General features: G+C 38.7%; 1 protein-coding gene across 1 annotated transcript in view; it reads left to right on the top strand.

Moving 5' to 3' along the window:
* Nucleotides 1-7967: 7967 nt before the first annotated feature.
* The window catches only part of ajap1 (adherens junctions associated protein 1), a 56124-nt gene continuing 37030 nt past the window's right edge, over nucleotides 7968-27061 (top strand). Inside the window, exon 1 of the mRNA XM_079359108.1 lies at nucleotides 7968-8997. Within this exon, the coding sequence (XP_079215234.1) occupies nucleotides 8969-8997 (29 nt within the window). The 5' untranslated portion in view covers nucleotides 7968-8968. The remainder of the gene's footprint in view (nucleotides 8998-27061) is intronic.

Below are 27061 nucleotides of genomic sequence, written 5' to 3'. Positions count from 1 at the left end.
TTTGTGGGGCTTATGTGATTTGTGAGTATGACTCATTTGAGCAATTCTTCCAATTTTAGACAATCTTTTTCATTAATACAAGGAAACGCTTACAAAGTATACAGACAGGTCGAAAAGAAAAAAAAGTTTGTTTTAATGTTCCCTTCCTCAGTCATATCAGACACAGCTCAAGTTCTTACACTATGTAATATAACTTTTTATTGGTGTTGCACATTAAGTTATACCAGACCAGCTACTCTGAACACCCTCAAAGCTTCCCAAATCAAAGTTCCTTGGCACCAATACTTTTCTCAGCCCAGGTTCTCCTTTTAATGCTGCGGCTGTCTTATCAATGTCTTACATGTTGTCAATGATGCTTGCTTTGTTCTGCAGGGGCTTTGCTCTCCCTTCCTGTAGATTGTTTATGATGACAAATGGAAGGGTAGGTGTGCCCCCCTGCATAAGCCTTTCCACACATCCATGTGGAGGGGCAGGAAGGTCCCTTCACAGGGCCAACCCAGTCTCACAGTTTCACACAACATTGTAATGTCGTGCAATGCAACACATACTGACTGGTTAAGGTTAGGAAACGGGATTGGGAGAGGTTAGAATAGTTGTCTATGGGTAACCCCTTGACTCCTCCTGATGAATGTTAGGGATTGGCGTATCATATGCACACAAAATTGCAATTTGGCGTATGCATTGCACAACATTACAATGTTGTGTTATTTGTACGCAAAACTGTGAAACTGGGCTGACAGGGCCATACTGCCAAATATGAATTACTGTATAGCAATTAAAGCTGTCTTTGACTAAAGGAGCCCTGACTCAAATGTGTTTTGTCTTTAAAGGAAGGGGAGATTACTTCTCTTCTGAAAATAGTTGAGTGATCTTGGCCTACAGCCCAGTGTGCTGACAGGGCACCTTTGTGTGTGTCTTTGTGCCTGTGTGGGCCTGTATTTAATAAAAGACGGATTATGTGAATGTCAAGCTTGATGCCAGTGTCTTGTTGATGGAAGGTCAAGTATCATAGCCTTGAATGGTCAAAGATTCATGGTGGTCCCTCTTAGATACTCTCCACCAGTCACCCTGCTTATGTACCTCACTTTTTATGACCCTCCTTTTTATGTCATTATTTACAAGAGCATGGCCCTGTTTTTTCCGGTTGGAAAAGTGCTGGCTGTGCATTTGGGAGTGTTTGCATGAAGGGTTTGAGCGCAGAGAAGAAAAACGCTTCACATCTATCCTGTCTCCATGACAACAATCGTTTGACAATGGCTGCAGTATGACAGACAGTGCTCTGTCACTTTTTACTGAATGTTCAAACGTTAGATAGTTTATTACTCAATTAGACACTGACCAAAGAGGATGTGGGTGTAAGACACGATCCGTAGGCGGCAAAAATATCATAAATATCATACATTTCGAAACGAGCTCTGATGATGTCAACAGTACCTTTCTGAAAAGTGGAAAGACTTTCATCTTGAGCACTTGGAGTGGCTGCACAAAAAAGCTCAGAAGACAATACGCTAGGCACTGCACTTTTTCTTCAAGCAGCCACTTTCTGCTGCGAAACGCTCTTAACATTGAAAAAAATGGAAAAAGATGCTGCTGAATAGAAAAAAGGCTAGGTGGGCATGGGACCTTACAGCATGTTGTCTCTAAGCAGTTTCTCATGTAGATTAATGCCTGTGAAAACACATGAAATATTGTTTATATAGTTTAAGTAAATTTTTTGCATTGATACAGTTTGGATGGTGGATAGAGTAGGAAACCTGGGCTGCCTGCTTGGAGGACTACAGTCTCTGTAAATGGGGCGCAACCAAGATGCTACATATATGCCAATATTGACCTATCTGCACTAAATTGGGTCGATCTCCAATCTTTAACATCATATTGTGAGTAGGTAAAGTATGTACAAGAGATATAAAGTGGTGTTGGTGGTAATCTAGGACTAACATGAGGGACTATTTCACTGTATGCTGTCCACAGATGCTACTAATGGTCATACAGATAGCCATTCACAGTGTTCAGTCACTGTGTTCACTTGGATAAATCACCCTAAATGACTCCAGGCTATACTGTCTAACCATAAAGAACTCTTCACACATTTCTTTCACAAAAAACTAATTAGGTTAACATGCAGTTAAGTCTATCTTATTAGGCTATTTAATTGGAATACTGTACTTGGGGCATTGTCATGTAAACTTTATTAACTTTACAAAGCAGCTTCTGCCATTAGTGTGTGAAAGACTTGGTATGAACTGTGTAAAAACGTTTTGTATAGTCAGACTGAAAAAGTGCTATACAAACTCAAGTTTATTCCTTAAAGAAAAACACACCCTTTTAGTTAGTTAGTATTGGAAGTTTCCATGGCTAACAAGTTAGCATGACTGATGAATCAGTTAACTTTAATCTCACAGTTTCCTTTGATCATTGTTTTTAATTATTCTCTGTCAAACTTGGTGAAAAATCAAACGTCATCTTCTTTTGGCTGCATACTTTCTGGTGATGTGTGTTCATTTCTTTTTACTTTGCAGTAAAGCTTTCAGTTTCCTCTGTCACGGTTGTGGAAAAACAGGGAACTAGACCCACATTCAGATGTAAAGAAAAAATATTTGTGAAACAAAAAAGGCAAAAGGCTAACAAAAATGTCTAACAGTACTAATCACAGTGAGACACGAGAACAAGTCACTGTAAAACACTGACAAACAGACGACAATGATCTTACAAAAAGAGGGAAGGAACACTGAGACTAAAGAGACAGGGGTAATCAAGCACAGGTGAGACCAACAAGACACAGGTGAAGACAATAAGGGCAATCACACTGGAGGGAACACAAGATAAGACAAGACAAGAAATGTTGAAGACAAGAACTAATAAATCCAGAACCACACAGAGAATTCAAGAGTATAACATCAAACACAAGAAGCAGAACCTTGCAAAAAAAAAAAAAAAAGGAAACATTAAGAAAACACACAAGGGTAACAAACAAAACTAGGCTAGAAATTAAAACATGAAACCCTAAACTCTGAAATAGATAACTAAATAAGACAAAATCATGACATCATCAGCTGTTTCCACATTTAGCCTTTACTGGCACAGCTGTTTCAGAGCAATGAGACGAGTGATTTGATTTGCTAAGTGAGTAATTACAACCAATTAAATTGATGTTCACAATTTTTCATGTTTCACTGCTGTACATATAGTCAACGTGAACTGTCATAAAAAAGAATATTTCTTTAATTATTTGAAAATGTATCTACTTTCAAATATCTATCTATATATTAATACAAGCATTCAGTCCAATATCTGATATTTGAAGAATATACTAATTTTTAGTGCTTGCTTTTAGAAAGTTCTAATATGTTTTCTATTAATGTTTATAGAAATGGATGACTCTTACATTCATATATAGATGGTGCTAAAATACACCTGAATGCTGTAAAAGCAGTGTCTGGACTGCATGCCTTTGACCTCACACTTGGTTTGTGTCCCCAGGGTGTGGGCCAGCTGTCAAGGAAGCCCTTACTTTTGACATTCCATGATCAGAAAGACTTCTTTGTGCAGTGTTTTACATCTGTACAACATCATGAACAACCTCTCCTCAGGTAGCTATGGTTATGATTCGATGAAGCAAGCCATGATATGAGATGACCGACTTATCTCTTTCTATATGTACATGGTTGTATGAAACGTTGTGTCTTTCATATGATTTAAAAAACATTACAATTAGAATGATTTAAAAAAATATATACAAAAAAGGCTAAGTGGGAAGAGTATATATCAACCAGGGAGCGAAGGGGATGAAGGCAAACAAGGCTTATGGATCTTTGCTTATCCAATGTGGATAATCCTGTGTAATCAAACAGAGAACATAGAAACAGGCTAGTTCTGTTACAAGAATCAACTAAATTACAAAAAAGAAACAATCTGAGTATGCTACACTGACCCACTTTACCAGCACAGGGCATAGTTTTGCATGAATTTTGAAAAAACCCGGATTTCTTTCAAATGAAATGTTGTGTATCCTATTGTTTGTTTACATGCATTTTTTTTATTATGCTGTATTATTATATATTTAAGCTATGTTAGAGTATTTTTTAATACAATTTATACTTTATTGATTTTTATGACCAAATTTATACAAGAAAACATTTGAATAAAAACTAAAAGGGAACAGCAAAACAGGCAGGAAATATAATAGACAATAAATGTGTGACAGAAATTACAAACAACAATGCAGAAAGTATCACCAGTGCATGACCAGAAGAAGGACACATAATGTGCTTACAAAAAAAGTAAAGGCTATCAACACCATGGCAAGTAGTGTTGTGCTCTCTTGTTATGAACTGGCTAAAATTGTCCCATTGCTCCTTAGAAGTGTCATTTTTGCATTTCAGCTTTCCAAGCATCTTTTCACAAGCAGTTTTTGCCATCATTTCTTCTTTCAACATTTTCATCATCAAAATGTTTTGCTTTTTTCTAAAATCTAAGAATTATCTGAGCACATGTTGTTAAGCTAGTTGTTAATACTTAAAACACAGTGTTTGCTTGAAAACACCTTTATCCCCAGGAGCCAAAGCTGAGGCGATCTGGGAAGTTGGAATTCCAACCAGTCGCTATCTTAGAGTATTTACATTTTAAACCTATTCACATTTCTATTCAGAGAATTTGAATGAGCAACCTCTGTCTTTCCAGGAACCTCTACCCCTCTCCCATCAGCATCTACAGTGCTAATAAGTGAGGTTCAAGCTATTAATATTCTATCCGCCATTTCCCATTATCCAGCCACAGCCAACCTCAAGATCCAATTGGCTGCTCTAGGCAGACATGTTTATCATTTGGATCATTCTGTTTAAATCCTTTCTTTACTGCTAAAATAACAACGTTTTAAATATTTTACAAATCTTTAAAAAAGAAAGACTTGTTGGGGGCCACCAAAATCCCATGGCTTACCCTGCCTATACTAATACATAGATACTCTGGTTTAACAAAGGCCAGATACTCGGCAGTATTACAATCCTTAAAATGTGCGGTGTTTATGTCTTTGCAGTCCTGAACATACATGACAACCTGTTGTTTGTGAGAGAAAAAAAAACAGGTGTGCTTAGAGTATGTGAGAACATATACAAAGAAAAACATGCAACACAGGAAGACTGGATACAAAACAGGAAGACAGAGTGTAAATAAGAAGGGAATAGATGAAGGAATAAGAGAGAAAGGAAGTTATGATCTTCCATCTGCAGGGGATCTATTTATGTGCCTCTCACCATACAGAGCATAGTTACGTTTACATACTTGGATTAGTATGTATGAATACACCCTAATGTAGTAATGAGGGTATTTATCAGGAGAGCGCTTTTATGGCAACAATTACTTTGGAAGGGAAAGTTGTCTCATCATGTTTGTTGCATTTTATTTGATACACAGCTGCTTTTTTCCCCTATTGAGTGGAAAGCTTCTTGTTTCTTATGATACACTGATTTAGACAACCCAGAAGAATGTGTGTGGAAGCTTGAAAGAGCTACAAAAGTGCAAGGCAAAAGGAATGGGAAGCTCATTTTTGTAGGTTGAATGTATACATCTCTGTCGCACACACACTTGAACAGAGAACAAGTTTTGATACAGCGAGCATGAACTCGTATGTCGTATTTCTGTTGTTATTGTCGTTGTCAGAGATCTTCATTGCTGTGAGCTTCTGTAAGAAGACCTGCAGTGACTTTTTGGCTGACAACAGTGTGAGAACGACACACTGATTCATACACAGGCTGACAAAGGAGTGTTGAATTCAGACATGTTGTAAAGTGATTGTTTAATCCTGTGTTTGGTAGTAAAGGGTGGGACTGAATATGACAGACATCCGTGCAAAGCACCAAAACATTTTTTATCATTTAAAAAGAGGAAAAAAAACAGGAGCGCTTTGAAAAGGAATGTTGAGTGAGGAACACTCTCATCATGTGGCTCTTTTACGGCATGTCATTCCCCACTCTCTCTCTCTCTCGCCCCTGAATCCCGACTCTATCCATTGACCTATTTCTCTAATAAACGCTCAAAATGCCCCAAAAAGAAAAAAGGATGCTACCTTGTCTCGCTGAGCATCATGCCACAGATTTTCAGGGAGCACAGTGCTAAACCCCCCACAAGGTTGAACCAAAGGCTTGATTCAGAAAGGAGGCGGCTGGGATTGCGGAGGCAAAGCTTTGTCAGCATTGTGAGCAGGATTGGTGTTGCAGAGATCAATGAGATGGAAAGTATGTTTAAATGAGCTGCCTTGATGTGAGAATGAGCTGCGATATGTATGTGTGATTAGAAGCAATGATTCAATTAGCTGGCTTAATCAGTATGTCAATGTTAACATATTTTTTTATTAATACTTTTTTTGTGCTTTTGTTTCAACATTCTGACTTTCCAAACTGAAGTCACGTGAACACACCGAAATTGTAAGAATGACTTCTTAACTCTGAAACTTGGACCACCTGAGCAACACATGAATGCAGCATAACGCAAAGCCATATTTCATATTTTTTATTTATTTTTTTATTTTTTTAGCATTGTATTCTGTCACCATTTTGCTTTGACACATCTGCTTAGGCATGATGTGTTTCAGTTATTAAGACACACTTTGAGTGTGACAGTTACATGCTAAACATAATAGCAGCATAGAATTAGCATGTTAGCCATATCACTTTACAGGTCACATATTATGTAAAATGCACTTCACCATGTTTTTTTAAAAACTAATATGTTTCCCCAGCCTGTTTACAAACTCCCCAATTATAAGAAAAGTCCATCACATCATCTTTTGCCTGCCCCACTTTTCAGAAAATATGGTGCTCAAACAGTCCCTTTGGAGATTTTCCTTTTGTGACCTCATAATTGTCAGTAACCCCTCCCCCAGGTAGGTGACACCTCCACAGCTAGGTGTTTGTTGTGCCCTCTGAGTCCAGTAAACAATTGGGCATGATGCCCAAGAAAGAAAGAAAGCCCAAGCCACCCAATTCTTTCAAGAGGGGTGTGGTCTATAATAGCTCATTTGCATTTAAAGTTACAGGCACAGAAACAACCTGTTCTGAGCAGGGGTGACATAGAGGGGTTTAGAGACATGCTCAAACACAGGATTGGGGTGGATTTTGGCAAGAAACTTCACAGACATGTTTTGGGGACGTATGAGACTTATTTAACTTGTTTCCCTTTAAGCATGTGAGCATGAGGATGTTAGGATTCAGCTATACCACATACATGCAGCATAGACCTGCTAATATGGCTTAAGACTTAAGTCAAAGTGCAGCAACCCCCACCTCTTATGAAAATCACAATTCATCTTATTATGAAAAAGTTACCCTCCATGGTAGGACTTACTTCTTTGCAATCAAGTGGACCCAAATAATTTAAATGTCATATTACAGCCCCTATAAGTAGAAGAAGAAACTTTTTGCCTTTGGTGCCTCCCTGTGGTTACATCAAGGCGACTTAATAACACAAGCAAAGCGCAACACTACCCTCTATTTGCATTATGTTCAATCCATGGGCATTGAGAGAGACGCTGATTGGCTGATATCACAGAACACCCAAATTTCCTTTGCTTGCAGTCTTCAGCGGCGAAAACAAGGCATGCATATTATTAAATCTAAAAAAAATAACTCAATGTGGCTTTGATTTTCTTTTTATAATTCTATAGATTTTTGTCTTGCACAGTGTAATGATGGTTTGTTTTGTTACCTGATACTATAAAGGGATTAATAATGTACAAGTGCAGATTCCTTTTAATTTCATAATTAACCTTCCTGCATTTTTACTGGTGTGTGTCAAATTATACTTTCTTTATGTTATTAAAATTTGACCACAACATATAAGACTTAAGATGCAAATAGAGCACATTCAAACACACATTGGGTGTAACATCTGGCTCTCAGTGCATCTGGCATGAAATAACGCTGTCAATTTTCCAGATTTACTTCCAGCTCTTTACACCCATTTATCCAACACTCATATTGGCATGAGAGCCACATTTCTCGTTTACCATTCAGCTTTTTAGAGCTCAGTACTGTACTGCCCAGTCTAAAACTCGCGCACATGACGTGTGACACTCCAGCACATGACATATTTAGCTTTAAAATGACGTCACGGCAGCGTGGGGCTGAGCAGGCAGGTCGTTCGTCAGTCTGAAAGAAAAGGAGCAGCAGGAGACGGACCAACCTCCTCTCCTCACTGATGACAAGCTCTCATTCCCCCTCTCCCAAACTCCTCTGGAAAAAAAAACTCCCGACCTCCAGGATTCTCCTTTACCGCTTTGCCTCCCCTCTTTCTTTTTTCAGTTGAACCTATTTTTTCCTATTTTTTACTTTGTCTAACCCCATTCGCATCCCTAAATCCGTGCAGAGATGTGAGAAGATAACCAGGACCCCCTGCAGCCAGCGGTGACTTCTTTCCTCCATGGTTCAGAGATCCGAAAATCCTCGTCCGCCACCCTCAATATATTCAATCTTTTGGACGTTCATCTGCCTTTCAACAATGTGGGAGAACATGCGCTGACATTTCAGTGGCGAGGATGCCAACCACACGCCTTGTTTCCTCTCTCCGCTGCTCTCATCTTCGTCTTTCCAGCGGGAGAGTAATGACAGCTTTGCGCGGAGGCAAAGTTTGAGGGATTTTTTTTGGGTCTCCCACTCACCTGCCCTGCTTCTCGCGTGCACCTCACTCCGTTTGACCGAGAACGAGGACGATTATAAGAACTGTTGACGAGCAAGTTAGAAGGGACCTGATTATTGTTCTGGTATATTTTAAGTGGGATTTCGCACAGCTATTGAAGGTATCTGATGTGCGCAACGCTGACGGATATGGCTTAAAAGAATGGTTGCGTTACTGACAGCTGGAGGAAGGTCCGTCCCTTGAGTGTTTTTTTTAATCAGATATTGTCGACTTTGGAGGAAACCCATCTAAATGGGAGGATACCTGCAGGACTGAGTCGGATTTGGCAGTTGATAAAATGTGGGTAAAACGGAGTGTTGCACGCAGGTAAGAAATGCACAATTTTCTTTATTGTCACAATAATTTAATTCCCATCAGCAAATGATGAGCGGATCCGAAAGAGTAATTTCTTTCCATGTTGTTTTACATTTGGATCCGCTTTTCGACAGTCTGTTTTTCAATATACGCCACTGCAAGTTATGTGAGCCTGTTGGGAGTGATAAATAAATTCTCTGTATCACAAGGTCTGTAAAAGCATGAACATGAAGGTTCGTGGATACTAAAGTCCTTCTAATACATCGACTGTAATGTCATTTTAGGGACAATGCAAACGCGAAGGCTTTATATGGATATAGTTTGTGCTGTTCAAAAATAGAATATGACCAAAAGTTACACATCCTATACGCTGGGGGTCGCCAACAGTATGGCAAAAGCTACTCAGATAGACTTAAAGCCCAAACACACACGAACAGCGCGCACAGACACTCGTGTATGCAGCCTGTCTGTCAGCTCCTGCACTATTTTGAAGGCAAAAAAAGTACATGCGCCCATAGACAAGCACATAATGACAAATAAAGTAGCCGTTGAAATCAACGAAAATGTACATGCATGAGGAAATGTCTTTGTATGACAATGATTTGTCACTTTTTTAATAGTAACCCCCACCCCCTAAAAAGAAAGAAAGAAAAAGCTGTATTGATGTGTGTTCCTTGTGAATAAAGTAGTGGGTGACTTATCAAAGATTTAAAGATTCAAGATGCCATGCAGACTGTCTGGAGGGAGTTCCAAAGCTTTACCCCATCCCCCCCCCACAAAAAAAAACCAAAAAAAAAAAACATGCACTTGGGTTCTCTTCTCCTTCTGTTCTTGTGTTGTTGTTTCAATAATAAAAAAACAAAACATAAAATAACAAAAAATAGATACTTTTTTTATGACAAATAATTATCAGTAAGGTTTTATAAATATGATTGATTGAGAACTCTGCGAATTGTTGCTGAAATGGAGCCCATTCATTTGCACTGAGATTGCTTTAAATGTAATGACATGTAGTGAACTGATACCAAACCTGCGAGCCGTGAGATTCCTTATAGCCACCTGCTGGATCTCATTCCCACCAGTGGCTCTAATTCCTGCCTATTTGCGGCCATACATTTATTATGTCTGACACACACTTGACATATCAGAGATGACCTCGCAGGGTAAAGACGATGCATGCCGCTCGGCAGTGCAGTAAGATGATGAAATACAATTCCTCTATGTCTTATTCCTCTACATTGATCAGTAAGGGGTACAAAGAAACCCATTTTCAGTTTCAGGAATTTCCCTGTCTCTTGCTGACACAATAAGGAATGCCAAAATGTGACGTGGGATGAACGGCAAATTCTGAGCTGCCTCTTTTTATCACTTCAACATGTTTTATTGAATTTGCCATTGCAGGTTTCCAAAGGTGGAAAGGAGAAAGCCTTGCCATTAAGTACACAATGTTTTTAACATGATTAGATTTCTTTGTGAGGAAAAGGCAGTTGACATGTACAGAAAAACCTCCTGTACCTGTTGTAACAGACTTAGAACAGACCACCTACAAACACATCATGTGTGGGCGTTAATGGAGCAGCAAACCTGGAAGAGAGAGAGAAAAAAGCTGTGTATCTAAACAAAAAACAGAACTTTAATGTAAAACTGATTCTAAATGTTATTTTTTAGCACAGTAATCTGGGCATTATAACGTTAAAAGTTGCTGATTTTTTTTATCTTTGTCTGTTTTTAAATGGGAAGGTTTCTCTTAGCATCTGGACTTGTACAAGATAAAGCAGCGTATTCTTTCAATGATTTATTTCATACAATAGTGTGAGGATTATTTTATCCATATTTTCAGTGTTTCAACTGTGCCAATCAGTGGAGGAGGGTGAGAGGCATTTTAGCTCTAATGGAGAGACTAAAGAAGCATTTTTATCTTTCAGAAAATTATGTTACATTTTTTGAATGTCAAAAGTTAAAATTCTGTCATAACTTTGCCAAACCCATATTAATAATTTATTTCTGTTGTCCAACCGACAGTAAAAACCTGTTGGGATTTGGGAAACAGATACAGTCTGTAATTGGAAACATTTGGAGTACTTCCTTAAAAAATGACCTAAGATGTCTACTTTGGCAAATTCAAGTTTGTTTTTTGGGGTCTTGGGTTTGTAGTACCCACTATAGGAAACAACCCAGGATCAAAGCTATAGTTTGCAAATGAAAATAAAAATATATTGAAGTGCCTGTTGGAACAAATTAACAGATTCTGTATGCCACTTTAAGGTTTTTCCATGCAGTGTTTCATTCACACATATATTTTTCTAAATGCATTTAAATTGAATCCAATTTTATAGACATAAAAAGCTCAAAACAGACAGTGTCTCACTGGAGGGTTAAACCAGCAGGGATTCATCTCTCCCAGGCTTTGCATCTAGGGCTTAATCTTTCACAGACGTCACACAGTTTGAGGTTCCCCACGGTGAGCTGCTCTTATAACGCTGAGCCACGAGAGATGCTATCAGGCTGAAGCACACTGCAGCCTTCCAAAGGACTTCATCAGTTCAGTTTCCACTGGCCTACAACAGGCTTGTTAGTCTTAGGTGTCTGTTAAGTACTGTGCATGTATCTACATTTTTCTGCAGGGAAGCTTGTTTAATGAAATGGGGGCTGGGCTATTGACATAACTACAGAGATGGAGGCCTACAATCCAAAACAGATGGTTATTGAGATGGAGTATTAGCCTAATTCTCATTAATATTATCGGCTTCAGAAAATGTAGATTTGCTCTACAACTAGATGTTTTCTCTAGAGATGTTTATGACCAGTGGTTCTTCCTTACAGATGGCTTCACCAAGAACTCCGAGGCTGACTTATATTCCGGATAGATGTTCCTGTGATTTAGGTGCTGTCTTAATAGCCTCTATGAGGGTTATTACCAGGCATCTCTTGAGCATTATTAACCTAATTTGCAACTGTGTTGCTTCTCTGAGATCCTATCCTCAGGAGATTTGTGTGTGTGTGTGTGTATGTGTGTGTGTGTGCTCAGCCGTCTGTCAAATCCAGAAGGATCGTCATAGGTTGTCCCTTTGAAATAGCCTAAGAGACAAAACAAATATGGATGCTGGTCATTGTGACAGTGCTTGAGGTACACCAAAGAGAGAAACACGAGAGTAAAAAGAGATATTGTGGTTGCTAAGGACACAAGTGAACCATAAATGACTCCTCATTGACTTTCATACCAATTAGCAGAGCAAAGACATGGGCTACAATATGACCGTTACGACTATTGTCAAATTAAACTGATTGCCTTTTTACATAAGCACATCGCTAATCCTTCAGAATGAGACATTAAGTTTAATTCATTTAGCCTGAAAAGTCGAGATAAAAAATGTTATTCCAAAAAAAAAAAACAAGAAGCCAAAAACATTTTAAAATTGCTTGCAATGAGTGAAAATATTCCAAAATATTACCAAAATTTTCTTGTTAAATTTCTTAAAATGACATCTTTATCTTTATTCAAGAAAAAAAAAACCGGTTCTGCTTTGTCATTAACTGGCACTTATTAAAAGCAATGTATCTCTTATTGTTTAGCTTTATAGAAGAGAAAATCAGATAACACTTTAACACAACTAAGGAAATTAACTTTGCATTATAAGCTCATCAATCCTGGTATCACAGTCACGTGTTAAAGACGCATCACAAAGACCACATAAGTTACATACCTAAACAGAAACTAAACAAGTACGCTTGGTAAGATTCTACTTTTGTGCAGTGCCATCAGTATCATGCTGTACTTTGCTGATTCCTTTTACTCACACATCTTCCATGTGTTATTTTTGGCAAACAAAAAGACTGCTTTCATCCAAGACTGAAATACCCACATTGAGTTCTTGTTAACTTCAAGTCTTAGTTCACAACATGGTGCCAGTAGTTGTCAGCCTGATTGGGCTTAATGACCAGCGTGTCCATCTTGGGCAACATGAGAAACTGTGTTTTACCATTGCTCTAAAACACAGCGGCACAACCATCCAACAGAGTAAAAAAAAAACACAGAGAGCTCATACTTGATTCATGTAGTGCACTTTGCTAGATCAATACGGCCTGATCAAAGAAGACGATTTATCCGTCAGCGCCCTTCCCACTAACTGGCCATCTTCAGGCTCTTGGGTGATTCTCTGCAGTTCGCTTTCCTCAAAAGTAGTTCATAAATACACATGAGAAAGTCTGAATCACCCTCTTCTTCATTTTGTTCCCAACTGGCAAGTGTTAAGATGCGAAATAAGGTTTAGGCCATATGAAACTCTGAACAGTGAGGAGCTGAGTCGATATGTTCATTGGTACGTTTGCCTGACCTTTGTTTTCTCACTTTCACCCTATTCCCATGCTCTTTTCAGCCCTGCTTATCTTTCTGAACATGTGGGTCATGTACACTGCAGTGAGGACATAGCACAGTGGGAGTAATTAATGGGATGATGCAACAGCCTTGGGTGAGCATGTTAGACCTCCTCCAAACTACATTGTTCCTCTACAAATGATGTTCCATCCCCAGCAACGCAACAATGTTTCTTTGACTATAGCAGCTAAGATATGCCTTCTCTTTAGCACACTTTTGCATAGAACTTTGCATAGTGTGCCCTTTTACTTTGCATTTTATGAGAGTATTACACAACTGTTTTAGTGAACAAAGACCTTAGAGAACTGCCAAATTTGCATGATTAAGCCAGTAATGTAACTCGTTACTGCATGTGAAAACAAAAAGATGGATTGCTGTCTTGTAAGTTCCACTAATGTATGCTCAGAGTTTTATAGCAAGAGGAAAAGCTAATAATTAGAACTGAAAAATGAGTCTTGGTGTTGGAAGGGGGATTGGAGGGGCAGTAGGCAGTGACCTCATTTAGCATCCGAAAGGCCTTCGGGTAGATGCTCTTCCTGAGCCTCTCTGTAAATAATATACCAGGCAACACTTGAGTGAGAAGCACTTTAAACGTTCCACTGTTTTTGTCCACCATGGCGGCATTGGCACTGCCGTTACCATTCATTGTTTTAGTGTATTTCGCTTGCATGGGTGTTCATTTTTGTGACTGACCAATGTTTCAAATGGACTTTGGGGAGCAATCATATCCCTGCTTTATAATAGTTAAAAAGCAATTTTCACTAGCAATAGGAGCATTGTACTGTTTATGTGTGCATGCATGCGTGTGTGTGTGTGTGTGTATGTGTGTGTGTGTGTGTGTGTGTGTGTGTGTATGGGTGTTTATGAGTAAGATTTCATGGAATATTTTCTTCCCAGAGGTCTGCTGCAAAAGCAATCTGTACGTCTTTTTGAAAATCTGTTGAGATCCAACTGTGGTATTTACCTCCTTAATACAGGACACCTACAGAGGAGAGCTTAGCCTCTGCACCTTGGAGAATGTTTATTTCAAAGCTGCACAAGCAAATGCAGCTGTTATTCTGAAAAGCTGAACAAACACACATAGTTCAAAACAGTACATGTGATTCTCAGCCTCCTCTTGCCATAGTTTTTTCTGGGAAATCTGTTTGTTTACAAGTATTCTCGACAATACATCATTCAAAAAGGGCTATATACTGTACATTGGTTGTCAGCTTGAGGATAGGCTCTCAGAAGGAAATTGCCAGGAAGACATTAGAACGCAACACACTTAATGAAAAGAAGTAATTTGGTTCCTGTTTATCTTGGAACTAAGGTTTTCTGCCACAGATCCATTTGCATGTGTCTATGGGTGTATACATGTTGGGCTCTATTTGCCCTGATGCTTAGTTTGAGAGCTTGAGCACACAAGGCCTCACAGTTTCAACAAAGACATGATTGCATATTCAACAGGCTGCAAATGGAGAGTCCGAGGTATCACAGCTCCTCTTTTCATTGGACAGAGGATGCACTGTCGAAGCTTTACTGGATGAAAAGCAAATACTGCAGGTTCAAAAACATCTGTCAACATGGGGCAAAATCTAATTTGCTCAACAATGAAGTGCATGCAATAAAAACACAATAGTCATAAATCACCAAAAGGAGTGAGACGTTTGAACTGTTGATTTACTCTTACAGTGTCTCTGGCATTTTAGCAGTCTAGAAATGTGTTAAATCATGAGTTTGGTGAATTTAGGTGAAGTCGAATGGCTCACACGTGATCAGTTTTCTCGGCCCTGATTTAAAAGTGGAGTCATTTGACATTTACCGATATTTCCTGACCATAAAGCCGTACAGTGTGTCTGTTGAAGCAGGGGGGAAGCACACAGTGTGAACTACGCCTGGACATAGTATACATGTAGTGTTGTAGTCAAGACCACACTAACCAAGACCAAGAGATACCTGAGACCATGCATGAACACCAAGTCAATGCCGAGACATATATTAGGGATCGAGACAGAGTCAAGACCAAGACCAAGGCAGGGCAAGACCCAGACAAGACCAAGACCATAAATGTCAATAAAAAATCATCATCTTGCGTGCAGGGGGCGTGTAACTCACTTAGACCGTGACACTGGGAAGGTTGTGGCCGCCACCAGGGAATGAAACATGAATGATCATAAATGAATTGAAGTTATTTGTTCTAGTAAAAAGGGCCATTTCCTACTTTTCACTGTGATGACGTGAAAAGCCTTATAGATGTAACAAATGTTACAAGGCAATGTGTGTTGTTTTGTAAGCTGCTACTAGATGCTGAAGTTTCCCTCTGGATCAACAAGGTATCTATCCATCCCTCCTTCCATCCATTTTAGCTGCACAGAAACAATATGGGTTTATTATAAGAACACAGTTTAAACCTATTTTTCCTCTAAAGGAAATTCAAAGAAATATGTATGTTTTTTTGTGATCAAGTATTTGTTTAAGGAATACATTAATAAATGTTAACCCATCATAAAGTTATTTCCATCAATTTTAATACTTGAAAATGAAGCAGTGCAATGCATAATGAAACAATTGCCTGAATTTAAGCTGTTCCTCAATGTATTAACTAAGAATTATGAATACAAATCAAATCTGTTTGATACATATGTGTCTTCACATTTCTCTGGGAAGTCAGACCTTTATAAAGGCCATTTATTCTCCTCAAAGACAGCTGGGTGTTTCTTAAGTGCACGTATGATAATACTCATTTGAGATTTTCTTGTGCACGTTGGAGGGATTCAAGTGAAATAAGGTTTTATCTCCTTGGAGACCATATAAAAACACTGAACATCATGGGAGGGTCATGGTACCATATACAGATAGGTAAATGGTGTGTTCAAAAAGCATGCCATGTTTGCTTATGAATATCCATATACATCTCTGCATCGAATTTGCTTTTAAGCATGGAAAAAATGAAAATATTGTGCTGGCCAATTGATTGCAGTATAACGGCTTCCTCATGCACTTGATCCATAGAGTATGAAAGGGGTTTTAGATCAAGCACTAGATTAAAGGTCAAATGTTCACCAACAGTTTTTTTATCCTGGGGAGCATTTAATGTCTGTACCGAATGTAATGATAATTTATTCAACATATGTCCAAACACTTTAGTGTGAAGTGTGTTTGAGCTTGTTGAGTTCAAACTCCCATAAGTCACATATTCCCCCAGAGCATTTGTGGAGTAAAATAAGGTAAATAAGATAAATATATAATTTTCGCTTGGTTTAGTGTCTTATATTATATGTGGTGTTTTGCTGTTAGCTCGGCTCACCTGCTCTCTTAGAAAGTCTGATGAAGCCTTTTCTGCCAAACATATGTGTCTTCATAGTAAAAAAAAAAAAAAAAACATCTTACAAGTAAAGTTGATGGCTGGGCAGCGAAACAATAGGTAGTAACTCGCCATGAAATTAAAAGAATTGAAGACAGTTATTGTCATAGTCATTGAGCACAGTGATTTTTGATTGATTTCAAACACACTGCTATTGGGAAATACTGCTTTCACATACTCAAAGAATTTGTGAGTGTGAAGGAATTAGATCATTTAATGTATTTCTACTAATGTCTGTTCACGTAAAACACAAAGTGTGTCAGCCTTGTGGATTTAAAATCACCTTCATTTGGCAGACCTTCAGATCTAACATCCTAGAATCTGCCTTCCCTGGTCTTTGCTCAGAAATAAAAAAGGCTGTTTGGGCCTCATCCCTAGAAAAGTGCTTTACACAATGGGGGAAGAGAAGCTCGAGTAAAGTGCCAAGCAGACAAAAAAAAAGAATGAGAGCTGAATTAACATTACAATAGAGCATTTTTGCTAATGGTTCATTTTGAGTTGCTGTCCAAATATGAAACTGTCTGTTGAGTTTTTGCTTGATAAAAAGGTGCTGATGCCTCCAGTCCATATGCTTTGCATGCTGTACTGTGTGAGCGCGACATTTATAGTACACGTTTGCTGACTGTCACTCCTCCTCTTGTCTAAGTACTTAAGACAATTCTGATGAATTGGGCTTTGCTTTTCTTATGTGAAGAATTTACCTTTAAGTCTGACATAAAGGGGAAGGGCTTCCTGTCACTATTTGCCTCCCCTGTCATAAAAAACAGTGTGTTCCAAACCGTACACTGCCTAAAAATGGTTTTGAATACAATAATGGAATGCTTCATGAAGCCTCGTAGATCATAAATATCCAATGTGCATTCAATTCATCAAGTTTTTAGAGGTTCCTTTCAGCACTGTGTATATCCTCTGACATTTCAATTGGCTTTATCATCAACACTTAACTGAGTTCATTGGACTGGAAATGCAATCTATCCATATTTTTCATATGGATAACACATTTCTCTGGGAAGTCAGACCTTTATAAAGGCCATTTATTCTCCTCAAAGACAGCTGGGTGTTTCTTAAGTGCACGTATGATAATACTCATTTGAGATTTTCTTGTGCACGTTGGAGGGATTCAAGTGAAATAAGGTTTTATCTCCTTGGAGACCATATAAAAACACTGAACATCATGGGAGGGTCATGGTACCATATACAGATAGGTAAATGGTGTGTTCAAAAAGCATGCCATGTTTGCTTATGAATATCCATATACATCTCTGCATCGAATTTGCTTTTAAGCATGGAAAAAATGAAAATATTGTGCTGGCCAATTGATTGCAGTATAACGGCTTCCTCATGCACTTGATCCATAGAGTATGAAAGGGGTTTTAGATCAAGCACTAGATTAAAGGTCAAATGTTCACCAACAGTTTTTATCCTGGGGAGCATTTAATGTCTGTACCGAATGTAATGATAATTTATTCAACATATGTCCAAACACTTTAGTGTGAAGTGTGTTTGAGCTTGTTGAGTTCAAACTCCCATAAGTCACATATTCCCCCAGAGCATTTGTTCTGTACAGCCACCATGCAACATAAGCATACCTTTGCTTTTTCTCTTTAATAAATCTCCCCAAAGTCCCATGCATAATAGTCTACTCTACCCCACACATTTGCACCGAAGTTAAAGTACTGCAAAGTCTACACCAGGATGTAGGCCTATAAATAACTTCAGTACGCAAAGCACAAAGAAATAATTTACTGAATTCATTAAAGTGCCTCCTGTGCAAGTGCAACAATGAAAATGTATGCCCCGGTGAATTTCCAGTCAACGTTTTCCTAGAGTCGTTCCAATATTTAAACCTGCTTCAGATATTCCTCAGATAAAACCTGAAATGGTCTGTCAGATTTTGGCATGTCTTTTATGCACCGACTCAACAACAACGTTTTACTAGCATCCTAAAAAGTCAACATGTTTCACAGGGACTGAATCCTTCTTTGCTGCTCCAAAGCAGCATTCTGCACAGCAAGCAGCACTGTGCTTTAACCGTGGATCAATCATGGCTGACACTGACTCAACTACTGTTTGTGTGGTAATTTCAGGTAATTCATCAACATATGATAGCAAAAAAAACCCACCACTGTTCAAACTTTAAGTGTAATGTTAGCTGTGGCTATAGCAGCCGTCAGCAGTCAATGTTTTTTTACATCCAGCTATACAGTTTGTGCTTTATGTTATAATAGATAATTAAATCCGGTTAAAGCACTCAGTGTAGCCGATTCTTGTTAAAGATCTGTGCCTCTGATAAAACTGAGCTGCCAATAACAATCAAGCCATTTCTTTTAAAGAGTTCAGCTTGTTGAAAGTTTAGGATTCATAAAGTTCCAATATTCAAAAGGGCATGCTCTGCCACTGACACCAACAACATTGATTTCTTCAATAGAGGAGGAATCTGACAGCTTAATTCCAGGTTTTTAATACAAAGAAAAACTACCACTATCTTACAAATACTTGTTTAAGACTGAATTTAAAAGAGAAGGCTACAGTGTAGTCTTTCCTCATCCCATTTATGCTCCTATGCCCATGACATTACCTACCCTATGGCCCTGCCACTGCAACCAAACAGCACTGACACTTTCAACAGACCCAGACTGTGTTGAGAGCTCCAGGTATGATAGATACTGTCTACCCTATCAGATTTATACTTCTGGCCTCTACAAATCAACATGTATGGATAAAATAGAGCCAGGTAATCACTGGGGTTGAATCAACAGCTCGAGAAGGCCGGACTGAGCTCCAGCATCCCACAGCCCTCCCTCTCATAGAATAAACCCACACATCAAACTCTTTCCTACCCTACCACACGGCTGCCACAGCCCAAACAGCAGCAAAACACAGAAACCCATATTTCATTGGAAATAGTTCAAAGACTAAATGTAATTGTTTTGAATTTGATACTGGTTACACGTTTAAAAAAAAGTTAGGACACTCTCAACAAAAGACTGCCAAATCACATTCTGCATTTACTCCAACAGAAAACTGTATAATAAACTGGACTTTCTGCATGTCACCCATTGAAAATGTTTGTAGTATTATGAAACTCTCAATAAGACTAACAGTTTATCTGATATTCATTCATTAAGCAAGGCTGTAAAAACGTACTTCTTTGAAAATTACAGAATTGGATCTCCTTGGTTCCCATAAATCTTACAGTTCCAGAAAATTCGGGATCAGCTGCTGACCAAAGAGCATTTGGAAATGTGGATTGAACTGCTTAACTTCTGATCAGCAGATGACGTGCTCTACATCCTGCTTTGGAAAATCCAGACAACAGCTGGTGTTTATAGAAAACTCAGTTTGGCAATATTCTGCCCTTGAAAATCCCCAAACTAAAACAACATTAACAGTGTTTTAGAATCATCATCAACGATGTGTGTAAGTCTCACACCTCATGCTTCTACTCTTATTTCTGCTGAACAAACTGATCTGCATTTAATGCCTGTCAAATATTTCATTGCAAACTCATTCCCATCACCAGGGAATTTATGGAACTGAGCACTGTGCTTGCAGAGACTGTGAACATGCATGCAACAGGGCTACTGTAACAGATGATGCAACATGGATGAAAGAGGCAGGCTTTGCAAAGTAAAGGTATGTGAGGCAATTTTTTTTTTTTATCTCTGGCACATCAGCCAGGTGCTTTTGCTACCTTATACACCTGACTTAAGCAGACCGTTAAAAGAGCAGATGTGATTTGAGGTTTATGCATTCAGGGGATACACCTGCAGCACAGAAAAAGGATAGGGTTGGAGAGGTTGTTGGTAACTGTTAATTGCATGTGATATAGGCCGCTATAACGCTTAACAAAAGTAAACTGTTCAATGTTATTCATCTTATTTTTGGTGATTAATGGTACGCAGAGTTAAGTTACATTTTTGTGTCAACTGTGCCCAACTCTAGAGGTGCTGTTGTGTCATACTTCACAGATATTTTCTATATTTTTATATATATATTTATATATTCACTTTAAATAAAGCTTGAATCAAATGTCACTGAAATGTGGTTGAAAGTTGCCGTCTAGACAAAATACAAGGACATCACAGCACAACACATGACATACAATACAGATACACAACACAAAGACACTTTGCCAGAGAGATTACACATTATGTTACAGAAATATGCTAATATACTAGATTGCAATGAGAAATATTGTTACCGTTTCATACAAGGTTTTCTTCCTCTTTTACGCCTTTTTTTATTGCATATTCAAACTAATCTATATACTCCTCTTATTTATATACTCTTTAATGAGAATCCATGGACAGATGTTTTGTAAATGTCAGTATTGGGTGCTGAGAATTGAGGTACGCTATCCAAGTTGCAGCCAATGTATAGTTCTTGTGATTTTTCGTCAGCTGTTTTAAAGATTTCAAGTGTAAAAAAAGGATTTAAAGAGAAGCTTGTCTCTAAGGAACATTCTTGCAGCTTGGTCTTTTTGTTTGCCCTGTAGTAGGGGAGTCCTTTTAAGGGGAAGTTTAATTTACAAAGGTACTTGAGGAACAAATTAAAATGTGCTCAGGGAAGGAGAGAAAGATTCTTAAACCTAAGCAGTTTTCATACAGGAGTTTTCATTTCCTATTCAAATATCCTCTGTGAGAAATTGAAGGCCCAAATCTGTGTCTGTTCAGAAATTCTGTACTGACCTGATATCATCCCCTGTACATGATATCAAGTCTTAGAATAACATTCTCCTCGAAGCTCTTTAACAGGCTACTACGTGTAATCTAGCCTCTTGATAGGTCCAAACTTGTTCTATGCCGCATATTCAAAGAGCATTGGGATGATTGCCAAATCTTTTTTCAGATGCAAAAAGGGTGAAACACTTTCTTACAGACAGAAACATCTCAAATACTGAACTGAAAGAGTTAATTTAGAAAAAAACAAAACAAAAAAACCCCCCATCAAAGTCATTGAGTTTTTCCAAAGAACCAATATTTTGGCAAAGAATATAAAAACTCGCTGTTCAATGTATCTCTTGCTGCCATACTTCCTGTCTTAGCTGTTCAAAGTTACCATCTGTTATTGGTTGAACTTTGAGATACAGAGATGGACTGTTTGCATGTTCTGAATGTGTTCAAAATACCTTCAAAAAGAACATTGTCCCCCTCACTAATCCCAGAGAGGTCCAGTTCATTTCCATAACCTGTTTACCATAAAGCAAAAAAAGATCTGCATAATTAGGGATTTTTCGACAAGTGAAATACATTTTACTTTTTTGACCGCCTTTAGCGTTGTGATTCATGATCCTTAGAGGTCACATCCGTTGTTTAGGAGATTAAGCAGCATTTCCAGCCACTACGACTTCATGCACTTGTGATTTTGCCATGATGCTAACATGGCATGAACCCTCCTCTATTATTGAAGGCTTAAGTTTGTCTTCACAGAGTGACAGTGCATGATGTCATTCATGTTCTGTTTACTCATTAGTCTCAGCTGAGTGAGCTTTGCTCAGAGGAGCAGAAGAGGTTTCCTGGACAGTGAAGAGGTGCACTTATTGTCAACATGGAAACTCACAAAGACATGGATATTATTCCTGGACTCAGCGATAACCTAAAATAAACAATCTAACCACCTGATGCACAACAATAACAGCCCCATGAGAATCATATTAATAATACTTTGAAAAATGATTCAATGCTAAAGTTCAATGCAAAATTGGGGCACCAGTAGCACAGTGGTTAGTTTGCGCCCTCCATGTAAGGGAGGCTTAGGTCCTCCAAGCGGGTGGCTCGTGTTTAAATCCAACCTGTGGCTCATTTCCACATGTCAGGAATGCAAACAAATACATCTTTAAAAAACAAAATATGCAAAATTAGTTCATAAGACTTTAAGACTTTTGACTTGTCCAATGGACAATTTACACCAAAGAACAGTACATACAAAAAACAAAGAGTATTAAACTGGGTTAAACAACAATCAAGAACTCTCACTCTGGCCTGTTCAGTGAGATCTTTTGCTCAGAGCATGCTATGACAGCAGGGATCAGGCTTTTTCCAAGGCGAGCCCTTCTGCACCTGAGTGCTTCTCTGTCCTGAGAGACGTGGGGTGAGCAGTGTGTTCAGTTGATGTGTGATGTCAGCTGTGGTTGTGAGGTGTGTGGGTTTCGTACAGATAACCTGCTAAAGAAACGGAAGAAGTGGAACAGTATTAGGATGGGTTGGACCATCATTTTATGATATTTATTTGAGAGGTTTGATGACATGCGTCTGTAACCATGCTTAACAGTGGAACAGTGCAATGCATTGGAAATCCAGTAAGTCAAGGAATCAGTGTTAAAACAGAACTTCAGTATTGTCTTCTCAGATTTATAGATGAATCTTAGCTTTTTCAATTCAGTTCCCAAAATGTGTCTAGACTGGTTTAGATATTTTTCAATATAATTTCAAGATAAGAGGTTATTTCTTGTAGTGCTGTACCTTTTAGACATTGCCTTTAAATCCTGGCAGGAATCTTTACATAAAAGACTTACCGTAAATTCCGGACTATAAGCCGCTACTTTTTTCTCACACTTCGAGCACTGCGGCTTCTACTCCGGTGCGGCTAATGCATGGATTTTTTATGGGGGACAATGAGCTTCTGCCGCAAAAACATTTGACTTCGTCACGTCGGATCTTAATATCAGTCATTTTGCGCTTCATGCACGCACCCTCATCATGGAAAACACACGGAGAAATGCATATGATGTAGCTTTCAAGTTAAAGGCGATCGACCTGGCTGTCAAAGAAGCTAACAGAGCTGCTGCACGTTAAGATGACACTGACAGCGACAACAGAGACTGAGGAAGTGAGTAATGAAGTCATTCTGAGGCAGTGAATGGATGGACTTTTTCTTGTGAAATATATTACGGTCATCTTTTTCATCAGCCGTGTTACAGACACCGTCGGCTAGGCTTCGTATTGTAACGGTTCATGTTGTAAAGTCAGTAGTTGATAATGTGTTCATAATTCCGATTATGTGGAGAGTCAGTGAATGCACCAGCGAGAACGTGTTGAGTGGCTGTATGAGAGAACGCTGGGGGAGAGAGTTGGATTGTTACGGCAAGTTATGGTTTTGTTCTCCGCTGTAAACGGCGTGGTCACGGCCGACAGTGATCGGGTTATTAAAAGTTATTATTTGAACGCTCTCGTCGTCCTTTAACGTCCGTACGGACGCTACAGTATTTGCGGATGTTACCGGTAGCCTACGTCTGTGTAAATAGCTCTTGTTATAGCGTGGACACCTGCGGCTTATAATCAAGTGCGGCTTATATATGTACAAATACATTTATTTCCTTATTTTTAGCCGGTGCGGCTTATATCCAGGTGCGCTCAATAGTACGGAATTTACGGTAATTTAAGCCAGGTAATGCTTTCTCAGGCTGACCTGCTTTTTTAAAAAAACATTTACATGTAGACTTGAGTGCACTTTGCTGTGCGCTAAATGCACATGACAATAGTTTTCAGTAAATAAAAAATAGCTTTAATAAGAAAGCCAGAGAACGGTAACTAGAGGCTTGCTGCACTGGCACTGATATGCAGAGCTCTTCTCTGCTTCTTTCAATCATGTGTTTATGGAGCGCAGCACTCTGACATTTGTCTAGATGGACTCTGTTAAAATGATGACTTCTTGTGCTGCTTTGTCCCAAGTGCCAAATTGCAACATTAATTTTAACAAGCATGAATTTCCACAAACCCTAATTGCAACATTGAAACAATTGCAGTCATTTTCTTTTTTTAATTCTAGCAGATTTAGAGCTTAAAATGTGCAAATAAAAAGGCTGTTGCTGTGGTTAGAATTACATATTCCGATTTTTAACATTTATTTTGAAACTCCGCTTTTATTGCCACAGAAAAACATCAGTGTTAGTATTTGGAAAGTGAAGACAAAACATTGAAACATATTTCAGATAGGTAGATAGAAAAGACACTGCTATAAACACATGCTATTCAAGCGTTATTTGCAGCATACTATATCACACTGAATTAAAACTGGGGCTGTCAACAATTAATTATGTTAATTGCTATGTAATTTACATTTTTAATCACATTTGAAATTCCATTATTTTGCTTTTCAAAAATCCTTTTATTGCCTTTATTTTGTATTTTTGTAAGGGCCAAAACAAGGAACCTTTACTTCCTGTTTTGACCTGAATAAGGAACTAGTGGTAGAAAGAAAACTTAACCACAGAAAAAAAGAAACTTATTACAACTTAAAAAATAAATGAAAACACCTAACAAGAACATTAAAAAAAAAGTGAAATATTTGATGTTACGAGGTAGATATTATTTTTGACTTGTCAATTGAACCATCTCGGAGTGTTTTTAAAAGGCGTAGGTGGGTCGTTCCATTACTGTGTGGACAGGAAGATAAGGCAGTCAGTGCGGGGGCTTAGCTACGGTGCGCTTAAAAGGACAAATTAGCAAGCAATCATCACAGTAACAAATTATGCATTCACTAATTTCTGTATTTAATCGCACAACAACTCAAGGGTTAACTTTGACAGTACTGATTATAACGTCATTTTATTGATTAAGACTAAAGTTTGCACATGATAAATGACAATGTAAATGATTCTACAGCATGCAGTATGTAATGCTTTTCTCTCTCACACACATTTGTGGGGCCATTGTTGTAATTTGATGAAGCAGTCAAATGCATCTTGCCTCGCCAGTGGGGTCTATGTAACATTTGAAAAGAGAAATGTCCTTGTTCTGTGGCCTGGATGCTAAAGAAAATTTTACCCCCTAGAGGGGTAAACTGCCACACAGCTCCTTCCCTGCTCTCCCTTTTTCTTTGTCCATCTCCGTCCCTCTCTCAGGGTAATGCAAATGCATACTACATATCTCTCCCTCCCCCCCCCCATCTCTATTTTAAGAGTCTTGTCCCCAGTGTGAAAAGGCTGGGCTCAGGGCAAGCAGAATCCGGGAAGCCAGAATGAATGGAAAGACTTTGTATGAGCTCTCACCAGCATCCCCTCTGTCTTTGGTGTATTTCTTAATCCGTAATCCTTTCCAGCTCTTCAAACAAATTACTTGAACTGTAGTTTGCCCCAGTGTTTAGTGTTAAAGAAGTCTTAACCAAATATCAGTCGAGGAGGTTTGTGAGGAAAACAATGACAGTGTCATGTTGGCTATGAATAAAGTCTACTTTAATACAAACGGACACTGATTGCCAGGAGAAGGTTTTCAAATTGATGGCAATCTTAATTGTACTGACCTTTTGAAAGAGAAGATGGGAATCATATTATTACAGAAATTAGCCCTGAGTGTTACTCCATATTTCCACATGGCCCCTGCGCGCTGCAGTCCGTCAGCCCCACGGATTTTCCTCTTTCAGACGGCCCGCGCCCAGCACCACGGGCTCCGTTTTCTGGAACGTGATTGAGCCATGAGCAACTGTTCACAGATCACAAGAGAACTACAAGATCACATGGGATTAGAGAGGAAAAAGCATCTTGTGTAGTCTTTCTGAGGTTGCTTTGTTGTTCTTTTTTGGTGCCTGTTTTGTCTTAATGTTGAAAAAGTGTTAGAAAATTTTTAATTAATTAATTATTTAGAAACTGACAGGACGCTTTGTGTGTTTTCTTGTCTCACTTGCATTCCGGGTTAATTTATTCAGGCTTGCAGTGGGCTCATTCAAAAAAATAGACTTGCAGCCTATTTGTAATGGAGCAGAGACACAGAAGCATTGACTAAAGTGGTAGAGAATGGTGGTTTAATACAGGTGCTGATGGATGGACTAAACATAAAAGTAAATAATTGTACAGGTAATAAAAAGGTCTGCTTACATAAGTAACCAAACAGAAAATCCATAGTTAAGCAAAATGTTTGCGTTTCTCAGCAGCAGTCCAGTTGCAGTTATATTGTTGAACTTTTTGAGATGATGGAGCCCATAATATTAAATGAACAAAAAAAGGAATAATCTGATGCTGATCACTTTTTGACTTTTGACACATCATGTAGAACTGTTGTGTAATATCACAGTCCCACTGGTCATGCTGTCGATCTGACTATCAACACAGCTGTGATTTTCTTAAACCACGTGATGGCTCAGGTCTGTTGCATGGCCTAAACTGTAATATAACCTCCATGGTATTATACTGTGATGAAACCTCTCAGAGGAAGGAGACCGCTGACTCGGCATTAGTCAGCAGCCTCTGCAGGGTGCCTGATGATGCCATCTTCACCCACGATTTTGCTGGAGGAGCAGTGCTGGTCAGAGTGTGTTAAAGGTCTGACTTTTATCATATCAGAAAACAAGCATGAGCCCTCGTCCGAGTGCGAGCTGCAAGGTTTGTATAGTTCTAACTTTGTTGAGAGTGAACACAT

Source organism: Symphodus melops, assembly GCF_947650265.1.
Source record: "Symphodus melops genome assembly, chromosome: 13".
Taxonomy (NCBI): Eukaryota; Metazoa; Chordata; class Actinopteri; order Labriformes; family Labridae; genus Symphodus; species Symphodus melops.
This window is presented reverse-complemented; position numbering and strand designations above follow the sequence as displayed.